Source organism: Hippocampus bargibanti, linkage group LG19 (assembly GCF_051943395.1).
Source record: "Hippocampus bargibanti isolate YZ-2025 linkage group LG19, ASM5194339v1, whole genome shotgun sequence".
NCBI classification, from domain to species: domain Eukaryota; kingdom Metazoa; phylum Chordata; class Actinopteri; order Syngnathiformes; family Syngnathidae; genus Hippocampus; species Hippocampus bargibanti.
The window spans coordinates 10,605,826-10,618,182 of record NC_142752.1 but is presented as its reverse complement, the minus strand read 5'-3'; the positions used below and the strand labels follow the sequence as shown (position 1 = coordinate 10,618,182).

General features: G+C 41.3%; 1 protein-coding gene and 1 long non-coding RNA gene across 5 annotated transcripts in view; one reads left to right on the top strand and one right to left on the bottom strand.

The window, feature by feature from the left end:
• Positions 1 to 12,286, bottom strand: part of LOC148883997 (uncharacterized) — a 19,718-nt gene extending 7,432 nt beyond the window's left edge. The window contains exons 1-6 of one of the 3 annotated variants that reach the window (XR_016118526.1): positions 12,149 to 12,286; positions 12,021 to 12,073; positions 10,939 to 11,164; positions 9,587 to 9,696; positions 6,778 to 6,942; positions 62 to 239 (exon numbers count right to left, since the gene is read on the bottom strand). This is a non-coding gene — a long non-coding RNA (uncharacterized LOC148883997). Of the gene's footprint in view, positions 1 to 61; positions 240 to 6,777; positions 6,943 to 9,586; positions 9,697 to 9,773; positions 9,896 to 10,938; positions 11,165 to 12,020; positions 12,074 to 12,148 lie in introns of those variants that run through there. The other 2 variants (XR_016118527.1, XR_016118528.1) reach the window with 2 other exon arrangements.
• Positions 1 to 12,357, top strand: part of itsn2a (intersectin 2a) — a 35,886-nt gene that overhangs the window by 6,116 nt on the left and 17,413 nt on the right. For both annotated transcript variants that reach the window (XM_089022615.1, XM_089022616.1), the window contains exons 4-17: positions 2,408 to 2,497; positions 2,577 to 2,640; positions 2,928 to 3,097; positions 4,092 to 4,283; positions 6,808 to 6,907; positions 7,937 to 8,085; positions 8,190 to 8,253; positions 8,395 to 8,532; positions 9,609 to 9,715; positions 9,780 to 10,042; positions 10,961 to 11,110; positions 11,180 to 11,320; positions 12,043 to 12,130; positions 12,218 to 12,357. In XM_089022615.1, the coding sequence (XP_088878741.1) occupies positions 2,408 to 2,497; positions 2,577 to 2,640; positions 2,928 to 3,097; positions 4,092 to 4,283; positions 6,808 to 6,907; positions 7,937 to 8,085; positions 8,190 to 8,253; positions 8,395 to 8,532; positions 9,609 to 9,715; positions 9,780 to 10,042; positions 10,961 to 11,110; positions 11,180 to 11,320; positions 12,043 to 12,130; positions 12,218 to 12,357 (1,856 nt within the window). The remainder of the gene's footprint in view (positions 1 to 2,407; positions 2,498 to 2,576; positions 2,641 to 2,927; positions 3,098 to 4,091; positions 4,284 to 6,807; positions 6,908 to 7,936; positions 8,086 to 8,189; positions 8,254 to 8,394; positions 8,533 to 9,608; positions 9,716 to 9,779; positions 10,043 to 10,960; positions 11,111 to 11,179; positions 11,321 to 12,042; positions 12,131 to 12,217) is intronic.

Here is a 12,357-nt window from a genome sequence, read left to right as displayed (position 1 = left end):
CTCATGTGGGGCTGAGTGAGCAGCCTAAATGAGGAAAGCATTTGAATGGGGTCAAACGCACCTTTCTTCATAACGGCAATCCTGCTGGATGGCGTTGGTTCTGGTCCACTGCATTCTGAACACATTCCTGATGCAGTTTCATCCGGAGGCAAGATCCGGTGGACTTTGATGTGTGCATGCCAAGACGGGATGTTTGGGTTATGTTGCGGGAAATTCCATCTTTGGCGGGCTGGCATTTCCTGAAATCAGTGAAACACATGAGTCAAAATGCTAAATGGCATTATCGTTATCATTCCCAAGGTGTTGCAGTGCAATAAATTCAGATCACTCCAACTGAGTAATTGACACACTGGTTTAATCATTTTCTTATGCCATAATGTAAACTGCAATGGTCTTCTTCTTTTCCTTTCGACTTTTCCCTTCAAGGGGTCGCCACAGCAAATCAGTGTCCTCCATCTTTAGAGGTTTGATCCGCGTGATTTTTTTGGCCAAGCTTTTACGTCGGCACAACCCTCTGTATTTATCCGAGCTTGGGACCGGCACGAGAAGACTTATGTCCCTTTGTGGCTACAGAACAACCAACTCGCTCAGTTAAAAGGCTCCCAAAAACAAAATGGTCATCGGCACAGCAACATTCAAAAAAGCAAAAACTATACTACTTTCACTTATTAGTTGAATTATTTCGGTCACCGAGAGTGTAATTGATTCTACTTGTACAGTGATACCTCGGCTTACGAATGATTTAGCTAACAAACTTTTTGCCTTACAAACATTAAATTCACGAGAATATAATCTTGGCATACAAACTAGTTTTCGGGAAACACACGGAGCACCACAATGGCTGGCAAACTAGCTTTCAGCGGAAGAACACCAAACCAAACGGCCGAACAGCGCCACCGTGGCTGCCGGACTACTTTCCCACAGACCCTTTCTTTGAGTGCATACGTGGCATTCGTGGTTTGCTATCAAGTACTTTTGCTTTTTGGGGACTGAACCATAGGCTGGTATTCAGCCGAAGATGACACAAAACAAAATTACGGTTGAGCAGAAGACGGAGATCATTGAGAAACACGAACGAGGTGTGCGTTTGTGTGACTTAGAGTCCCAGTACTAGTATGCTAAGTTGACCATTGCTACGTGTGGCTAAGGGTGTTTCTATGTTGTCAAAGCAACGGTCTCAGGCAATGCAATACAATACGCTAGCACGGGACAGTGTGTGAGGGTATTATCGCCGAGAAAGCACCCGCAACTTCACTCGGACATCATCAAGAGGCAACCACTTTAACGACCATCACAAAGGCAAATAAAACGACTTTATCATACAGTACAGTTTATTTCTTTAATTACAATACAATAGCACATTTATTATACATAAATAAGGTATATTTTGTGTAGTTTTAAGGCTCATTTATTTATTTATTAGAAAATTATGTTTTATGGTGACCTGGAAACAGATTATTCTCATTTTTAATGGTTTCCTATGGGAAATTAATGTTTGGAAGACACACTTTTTGCCTTACACACTTTCTGGGAACCAATTAAGTTAGTAAACTGAGGTATCACTGTATATCATAATGCCTTTTCTGTTGAAATCAAACTAAATACAAACGGTCCGTTCCAAAATAACAAAAAAATATGGAGACAAATCAATAGTAGCATCTATGAAAATAGGAAATTGACCATATTTGGAAATACAAGTTTTCCACCTGACAGGGGCTGATATATGACTAAAATTCTTCTGTAATTGATGACAAATAATTTAGCATTCTTCTAACAGTTAATCATATTTCAACCAATATATATTAAATATGCAGTTAAGTTATAGTGGGAACATTATTAAAATATCCCAGCAGGGTGAACTGTTTTTATGGGATGATTACAATGTGTATAATTGGAATATGAAAGAAGCAAGATATTCGCATTATGTGAATGATGCATGAGTTTGCGGATGTCCAAGAAAATGATTGATGAATCCATTGTGACAACTCCATTCATCAACTGCAACTATAAAGTCGCGACTCTCAATTTTAACGGATTGGCCACTTTGGAATCGTGTTGTGATTGGTTCACTTCCCCTTGTGACAAATTGATTAATATCGCCATCTTTTCCACTTGTACGGCTTGGCTGCATCTTCAACAGTCACCCTTGAAAACTGCCTTGCGGTGTGCAGGAGGAGTGAAAGTAACTGACTGTGGATTTTTATGCATTAGAAATCCTTGCCGATAAGTTCACCAGTGGCGGATTTCGTTTCATTTGGGAGGCAGAAATTTGTTCCCCAAACTTTGGAAGTGTTGTGCGTACCCTCGTAGCCAGTGCCCAAGATGATAATGAAAATAGTGCATTTTATATGAAGACATAAAAAATGAAAACTGTCTATTTAATGTACACGTGACATGTGGTCTGCAGGTGGGTCAATGTGGTCCATCTCGCCAGAGGAGCGGAGGAAGCACGACAAGCAGTTCAATACCTTGGCCCCCGTCCTCGGCTACGTCTCAGGTAGTACAAACGTATCTTGAGAAATCCTCTCGGCTGCTGGTCTCAGAATGTTCTGTGAGTTTTGTTTTTCTGTCTCTAGGTGAACAAGCCCGAGGATTCTTCCTGCAGTCAGGCCTGCCGCCTTCCGTCCTGGCCGAGATCTGGTGAGTTGCGGCCTCTCGGCTTCCTTGTTGATTACAATTGGAAATGCTTTGGCCGCACAATGGCTGGCATTTTTTTGGCTGCGTTTTTATTCGGTTACTTCTTTGCCTCAACTTCCTGTACTGCTCTTACTTCCTGACCCACCTAACAACCATGTGTGTTAGTTACACAGGGAATTGGGATCACTTAACAGCTTGCCCAGAGATTATGGACAAATAAAGCATGTCATGCACATCTTGAAGACGATTTTATTTGTTGTGGCACTTGTGAATTGTAACTTCTCCTTCAGGAACCTCGCCGACATGGACGGTGACGGCAAGATGGACAGACAGGAGTTCTCCATCGCCATGAAGCTCATTAAGCTAAAGCTGCAAGGCCGGAGTTTACCCGCTGCATTGCCGATGGGCTTGAAGCAGCTTCCTGTTGCTCATGCCCTTCCCCCTACGTCGGCACGTTTCGGTACAAAACAAAACGTTTAAAAAAAAAAAAAAACAAGGGGTGTGACTTGTGTTTCGATGAAATGGAACATTGGTGACACATTTCTGGAATTTTTGCAGTAAATTTGCACAGAAATTTAAAATGGAGGATGTTCAATGTTTTACAAACTTTGATGTGCTTTATGGAAATTTATGAGAATGACTTGGAATTTAGGGACAATAATTGAGGATTGAAGCTAATATAATGAAAACTACTGTATTTTCCAGTGTATAAAGCGCACTCAAAAGCCTTCATTTTCTTCAAAAGATGACACTACGCCTTATATGGAGGTGCGCCTTATATGTGAAGTCATATTGAGCCACAAAAGGTCTCGCAACTACTGTCAGCAGCCACTGCCTCCATTTTCCCTTGTATAAGTAGTGCGTAACCCCAGCCTTTACGTAGCGCCTTATACTGTGGTGTGCCTTATATTTAGAAAACGTTTATATATTTATATATTATACGTATTTAGAACTGCAGATGCAACTTATAGTCTGGTGCGCCTTGAAAATAAACCATTTATTGGGGGTGCGCCTTATACTCCGGTGTGCTTTATACTCTGCTGCACCTTATACACCGGAAAATATGGTATGTAGTGCAGACATACCAAGGGAATACAGGTACTGTTGTTTGTTTACTTCCTCCTCGCTCACCGGGCTTGGCCTTAACATTGGAAGCCCCATATTGATTCACAAATACTACAGAGTAGAACACAAGAATGGCAATTCCAAGTGGACAAAAGTGATATCTGCACTCTACATGCACATTTTGTATTGGCATTATACTTGAAGTAAATACAGTATATGGTTGCTAATTTGCTGCTTTTCGTGCATAAATAATAAACATGGGACTGCTATATTTCTTAAATTCCCATGGGAACCCAAGTCACACCCTTTTTGGACTTCTGTGAATGTGCCCCATTTTTCAGTCCCAACTGACCCTGCATCCTAACCCAATTTCCACATCCCATTTGCAGGGATGGGTTCTTTGCCGAACCTCTCGGTTGGCATGCCGCCGTCCATGTCCATTCTAACCCCCATTCCCGTTAACACCTCCATGCGACCAGTGCCGCCCATGATGACGCTACCTCTGACTGCCCCAATGGGAAATGCTGGCTTCCCCCAATGCCAACTACACTTCCTCACCCCCAGGCCTTTCATGGCTGCAGGTCGGTTGTGCACGGGAAGCCATTCAACTTGGTTGACTTAAGAGCAGCTTACTTTCACAGTACATTTGCACCAAGTGACGGTTTAATCTTCAATGAACATCTTTTTGGGTATGTGGAAGGCAGCTGGAGCTTGCCCGGAGAAAACTCACACAAGCATTTATCTTATTTTCGTCCATCTCTCACCCCTCTCATCTGTCCTTTTGGCTTGACTCGGATGCCTTGTGTACGATTCCAGGCTGCGACACGAGTGTTCTGTTGAGTGCAAAAAGCACTGCCACTATAATGGCGCTCAGCCAGATAAGATTAGTAGGCGTTCAAGGTTTACAGGTTGCTTACAGGAAGAAAATACAGGTGTGTTGTCAAACTCCCCATCTCGAAATCAGACCTAGTACAGTCATACCTTGGTGTACGAACCCCTTGGCTTACGAACGTTAAATTTATAAACATTTTACCTTGGCATACGAACGTTACCTTGGCTTACGAACTTTTTTCATACACGGAGCTGCCTCGATGAGTGATGTGTCGTTCGCGAACGAGCCCGTTCTTCTAACACCAAAATGGCAGCCGACTGTTTTTGTCCTCTATTCCACACCCCCAGTCTTCGGTTAAAGCCACGTGATTGGTTAAGAACTCAGCAGTGGGGGGATGGTTTAAACATTAAAGAGACAGGCAGATGACAGTGAGAGTTTCAAGTTTGATAGTTCAAAGGCAGAGTGTAGACTGTAAGGTTAAAATATCCTTTCAATCAGGCTCCACAAACAACCCACGTAAGCCATCTGTACACTTGATGCAAAAAGCTATCAACCCAGCTAAACAGAACACAATTGATGAGGAACTAGATAAAATTATCACAGAGGTAGCACCTACAAGTGATCAGTCCTCAAGATGGTGAAAGAAGGTTACATTCCTCATCAAGTGTTTAATGCGGATCAAACCGGCCACTGCATCCCATCAAGCCATCAACGACCATTACGAAGGTAAATAAAATGACTCTATTATACAGTACAGTTTATTTCTTTAATTATAATACCATAGCACATTTATTATGCATAAAATAGGGCAGAGTTTAAGGCTTAGAAAATTAGAAAGTAGGAAATTATGTTTTATGGGGACCTGGAAAGGGATTATTCTCATTTTAATGGTTTCCTATTGGAAATTAATTTTTGGGATACACAGTGTTCGCCTTACACACTATGTCTGGGAACCACTTAAGTTCGTGAGCCAAGGTATCACTGTGTGTGGGGAAAAAAATTGAAATTGCACTGAGAAAAATGCCCAGCAGTAAAAGTGCGATTTGTTTTTCACCCACAGTGTGAGCTAAGTGTCAGGATGTTGAATGGGGATGTGATATTTCAGTGTGATTTAACTATACTTAAAGGACAACCGATGTCTCCGGACAAGTTGTGTCCATAATTTGTAAAATGGCTTCAAATGACTTCTACTGGGCGTATTTTAATAAGATTCCATCGCATATAGCTATATTTTACGTTTTAAGACTCGCTCTGAATATTCAGGAAGTCTTTTGTTTTTGAGTTGGTGACGAGTCCGTACGTGACGTCACGAAAGGACGAAGGAAAAAAGACACATTGTAGCAGTCCTTCAATCACGTCAATGTATTTTGCTGTACATGTTTGGTCTGAGAACCGTGTTGCACCCAAAAGCCGCCAGAAGAGGGCATCCAAGCTCCATATAAGGAATTTATCACCTCTTTTGTGCCATTTTGTGTCTCTTTTTTTTTTGACTGAGAGATTTTCCCCAATGTTGCCTCAAAATGGCACATATCATTCTTTAATCGATTGCAGACATGTATGCTTTCCTCTTCAGAACTATTTGAATCATATTCATAACTGGCGGTGTAACAAGAAAGCATATTCTCCGAATCTGAAGCCATTGTTTTAATTCTCAAGCAATGCAAGACATCTTGGCGTGACATCACAAACTGGGGGCGGGACTTTCTGAAAATGCCCAATTCGCAGCTCAATTTTTTGCAGATTTTGGACACTTTAAGTCATTTTTCTTGGTGTTTTGCATTTGAATAAAAATATCATACTGCGTGTTTTTGGTATTTTAGATGCTATAAAACGTTTTTCTGATGTCAGTTAAAAAACAAAAAAGTGATGTCGGTTGCCCTTTAAATTGAGGGATTTTCTGAAATGCTTTTTTTGGTGCTGGAAGGGTGGGGTCATATTTTTGGGAGATGTTGAAGGGTGTTGTGTTGCCTCATAATTTGTGAAAAGATGGATACTAAGCATTGTATATTCATATTTACAACATTTTACTGAGAGAAAAAGATATATCTGGATTTATGGAATATTTAGACTTTTTACGTAATAATTTCAATGAAATTCATCGAATATCTTGACAAAAAAAGCAATGGTTGAAAAAAGTTTACATAATGAATTAATACACATTCTGAAAGGTGACTAATTTAGGTGTTGACTTTGCTAGTTTGTTGGGATTTAGAAGATGTGGTAATTTAATCAGAAATGTGTACCAGTTTCATTTCCGTGTTGTTTTCATGCAGGACTCCCGCTCTCCGGTTTCTCCTCTCCGCTGACGTTCTCCCCGCCTGGCAGCTGCGGCGTGTCTCAAGCCAACTCTCTTGTGGACCTTGGATCCAGCAGGTGATCCAGCAAACAAATCCACCATTAGCGTCTTACTATACAAAACATAGAGGAAAAAAAGAGTTGTTTGTTGACAATTGATTGAACACCATAATAGCTGGGCAGGGCAGGAAGTACTTTTTCCTCAAATCTGATGAGACGGCAGCAAGTTCAGAGTGGCAAACGGAGCAGAGCGGGAATTTGTCCAGTTTCTTTTCATACAACATATTCACAAAAATTCCCATGTGGAGCACATTTAACATTCCAGACTGATATTGTTTACACTGAAGGAGAATCATTAGAAGGTAGTCTTGCCTTTTCTTGTGTGTGTGGCTTTAAAAAAATATCCTAGTGATACATAATATGGTGTCAACTAGGATGTCAGCACTAAGCTTTTTATGACAATAGTATCTTATATCCTCGATCCTCCTTGGTAGCTTTGTTAGCATGCACGTTTCTTTAGGGAACAGGTTGGGTCTTGTATCTGATTTCAGAGTTTTGTATGGCGTACTCACCTCATGCGATGTTCAAGAATGTCAGGAATGTCTGAACAACTCAATTCATTCGCCTTTGTATCAGTCCTGTTTCGAAATACATGTCGTTTGAATAATAACATGGGTTTTGCCTGGGTGTTTTTTTTTCACAATTTGAAAGAATTCCCCGTTTGAACATGTACAGAGTACGTAGGCATATGTCAATCACATCAGTATACAGGAGGGCCACGCAGTGCTGAAAAAAATCTCCATTCATACTCAATCTGTGCATATACTGATGAAGAGCAAGGTTTATCTGGTTTATCCCAGGAATGATCTGTGATCATTCCTGGGGTCATCCATATGTGCAACAATTCAGAACTAATGGACTTCAAAGCTTCTACCTCACAGTACTGATGAGCAAAGGCCAGTAGATGACAATCATTTTGGATTTCAGGTCAGCAAAGAATACATGCTAAAGATTAAAAGGAGACTGAGCTTTTCCCATTGTTTATGAAGTGGAGACAATATGTAGATACTTAGTCCTCCCTCCCTCTTTTATTTCTGTGTTTTTGAGTTCCAGCTCTTCGTCCACCACTTCGTTGGCTAGCAACTCCCCCAAGACAATGGCAGGCTCGAGCGACTGGGCCGTGCCTCAAGCGTCGAGACTCAAGTATCGACAGCAGTTCAACACGCTGGACAAGCTCATGAGCGGCTACTTATCAGGTATGGCTAAACCAACAAAATGGATGTCTGACCGCTCAAGCAGGCAGTTAGAAAAAAAGACAAAAAAAAAAGGTTGAGGTAGTTTTGTTGTTTTTTTTTTCCAGGAGCCCAAGTGAGAAACGCACTGATTGCATCCAACCTTACACAAACTCAACTGGCTACAATCTGGTGAGTTAATCATTTATTCGAATATTTTGAAATGACTTTGTCCTGCTGTATATTTTTTGTATGTGATTTTGCTTTCATTTTTTTCAGGGAAGGTTTTTTTGCAAAAATGACATGAACACACATTCTAACTTGTCTTTTCAGGAACCTAGCAGATGTGGACAAGGATGGCCAACTGAGGGCCGACGAGTTTATCTTGGCGATGCATCTGGTAGACATGGCCAAGACGGGCCGCCCACTACCGCTTACATTGCCCCAAGACCTCATACCGCCCACTCTAAGGTAACACGCCACCAGAAAAAGTGCTACAATCACTACAATCATCCAGGAGCGGCAACTGTTATATTTTCATGAATTCTAATTCTGAATTCTTCACTCTGACGTGGCACATACTTTCAAATGGCAAAATGAAAATCATTCTCAGGTGGCTCAACTAATAAACAAAGCATTCCAAAATAATAGTAATCATAATGTTGATAATAATAATAATAATAATAATAATAATAATAATAATAATAATAATAATAATAATAATAAAATACATTATAATTTATAAGCGCCTTTCAAAACTCTCAAAGTCACTTTACAGTCACAGGATGTTTTTTTTTTTTTGTGGGTGAGCAGCGGAAGCCACACGCGCCAGCATTCAGTCAACCCAGAAGTAACTCAAATAGATAGAATGCTAGCTAGCCAATAGATAGCTAATACATAGCTAGCTAGATAGCAAATAGATGTCATGAGTTCAACTGCTTTGGAGGGAGACCTAACACAATCCGTAATTTACTTTACGGATTTTACATTGTGGGGGATTTTACATCTACTGAGCATACTCGTTTGAATATTTCTTTTTTTAATTCATGAGATATCAATTAGTAAATGTGTACCGGGTAGTTCTTTTGATAACTGATGCAGTTTTATTTTTATATAATAATAAATAATAATACATTTAATTTATAAGCACCTTTCAAAACTCTGAAGGACACTTTACAGTCACAGGATATTTTGTTGATCTATTTTCCTGCTATCTAACTGAGTTGTGTATGATGGAAAAACCTTGGGATGGTGTCTCTGCAAGGGATTCAGCAAGTGATTCAGGTCCCCCAGCAGCTCCTGTATTTTGTTTTTCTACTTCTTTCTTTCCTTTCCTTTTCCTTTCATAACTTTGCTGCTGTGAAATGTAAATTTCTCCACTGCGAGACGAATAAAGGTACATCCAATCCAATCCAAACTTGAGGCAATGATGAAACAGAGAATATAAAATCCAAAACTTCAGCTCAGCAGGATTCACCCGCATTTTGCCATCCGGGAAGTACACAAGCGCTTTTCATGTACTCACAATTTGAATCCATCTATTGCAGAGGAAGCCTCAAATGCGGTGAGCTCGTCAACGGCACTGGACCTTACAATAGCCCCTCTTTAATCGACTCACTGGAGATAGAACCTATCCTAAAGGACAAGAGCAGTGGTATGTTATTCATATACTGTCACATAAGCGGTTCACATCCTGACTAGTCCCGCACAACCTTTAGTTTCTTTCGAGGACAAGCTGAAGGAGAATTTTGCAAGGGGCAGCGCCGAGCTGGAAAAGCGAAGGCAGGCCCTGGACGAGCAGCAAAGGAAGGAGCGAGAGCGCAGGGTCCGTGAGGAGAGGGAGGACAGGGAGCGGCGCGAGAAGGAAGCCCGTGAAACCGAACAGCGACGCCGGCTGGAGGAGGAGCGGCGCCTAGAGAGGCAGCGCCAAGTGGAGCGGCAGCGCGAGGAAGAGAGGCTGAGGGAGATGGAGAAAAGGGAGGTGAGGGTCAGACCGACACAATTTAGCACACTTTGCAGCATATAACTGTAAAATAAATCCACGAGCACCAAACTTGTTGCAGTAGTGGCAAAGCTTTTTCTATCAGGGCACAAATGTATCGTATTTTCCCGTGTCTAAGGTGCACCCAAAAGCTTTAATTTTCTTTCAAAGATGACCTTGTGCCTTATACGCAGGTGCACCTTATACTGTATGTATAGTAATATTAAGCCACAACAGGTCTCGCAACTCCTGTCTGCAGCCACCGACTCCATTTCCCACCGTAGAAGTCTGTTTAACCTCAGCCTGCGCTGAAGCGCCTAATAATGTGGTGTGCCTGATATTTGGAAAACTTATCTATTTATATGTGTATATTTGGAAGTCTTTTTTCATGTATTAAAGTGTGCCTAATAGTCCAGTGCGCCTTATACAGCATATGGAAAATTTTTGAAAATACACCATTCATTGGGGCTGCGCTTGATAGTCCGGATCAGGCGTAACTTTATATACCGGAAAATACAGTATTTATTTAAAAAATAAATACAAATCAAATTGTGTAATTGCAAACTCAAATTAATATGACTAATAATAATGAATAATAATGTTTTTTGCCACATGCAATACTTTTTTCTTTTCAACTCCACCCCCACCCACCAACCAAATTTCCCCATTGTGGACTATTAAAGGCTTTTGGTTCTGATAAATAGTAACCTTGACTTTAAAATTTTAATTGCACAGTTGTATGGCGTACATGTATTGAATTAAGTTAAATTTAGCATGTTTTCTATCCTTTCACCCCCACCCCTACCCCATCCCTTTTCAATTGCTGCTGTGGACTGCAAATTTCCCCATTGTGGTACGAATAAAGGTATTCTGATTCTGATTAAAAACGGTCTGACCTTGTTGTTTTGGTGGCCGCAGGCAGCCAAGCAGGAGCTGGAGCGCCAGCGTCAGGAGCAGTGGGAGCGTAGCCGCAAGGAGGAGCTGAGCAGGATACGTGAAGGGGAGCATCAGGAACTCTCTCAGCTCCGAGCCAAGAAGAAGAGTTTGGAATTGGAGCTGAAGGCGGTGGTGAGGCGATTCTCCGTCTGCCACCAACCGCGAGCGAGACAGCTAATATGTTGGCTTCATGCCGCGCAGGGAAACAAGCACAAGCAGATCTCAGACCGCCTCCGCGATGCCCAAAGCATGAGACGCATCCGCAAGGCCGAAATAGAGCTCATCAACCAGAAGCAAGACGCACGCAGTGTGGAAATTAATGCCCTGCAGCTTCAGTTTGAGGTCCAAAGAAACATTGTGACACTCGTACTAATAATATGGTGTTGAAAAATCATCAAAAGCATTTATTGTATGGCATCATTTTTTAATTGTAACTATGGTCCAAATTATTATTTCAATTGAAAACAGTACAGTATTTAACTCATTCACTGCCATTCATCAATTTATTCGGGAATTGAGAATATGACGTCGAACGTCATTCCCAAATTTGTTTGGGGTTTTTTTTTTTTTTTTTTTTTCTTGTTTGGGTGACGATAAAGCGCTGGCCATGGCCACTGGGAATGTTTTTTATCCCTTCCGAAACGGGGCAGCATTTCCCTGTTTTCCATGTTACCGCTTTGTTCTCGCTTAAGATCTTGTTAAAGCGCTATACAGATATAAAGAAATATAATAATAATAATAAAGCAATATGTATGTATGTATTGCATTGAATTTTGGACAGCCACCCTCATTTCAAGCTCATATAACTCCAGACCCATATCATTTAGGAATTAACTCTTTTTCTGATGAAAGAGATTCTAATGTTTGTTGCAGTGCATTGAATGTTTCTGTCATCCTAAAACGCAACATTCTGTGGGTCCTGGAATTCCAGTGACAATGACAAAAACCCTGACACTGGAGTAGACACATTTTTACACGTCTGGCAGTGAATGGGTTAATGTGCAAGTACATTTCATAAAGTATGTAGATAACCTCGACTCACTTTTTGCGTGTGCTTGTTCTAGGATTGGCAGGTGAAGTTCTCCTTGCTGGTTCCTGAACAACAGAAGCTGACTGAGAAGTTGCGTCACATGAACCTCAACAAAATCTTGCGTATGTCCACCTCCAAACCTTGTGTATCACATGTGGATATACGGATGAAGGAAGTCAATTGTTGGACTGGGGTGGGGGATCTTGCAGCGGTGACATTGGCCTCACTGGCCGCCAACGTGAGCAACAAAGGCGTCAACTGTCGCAAGCTGAAGGACCAACTGGACGCCCTGCAGAAGGAAACCGCAGAGAAGCTCGCACAGATGGAACAGCACAACAATGAACTCAAG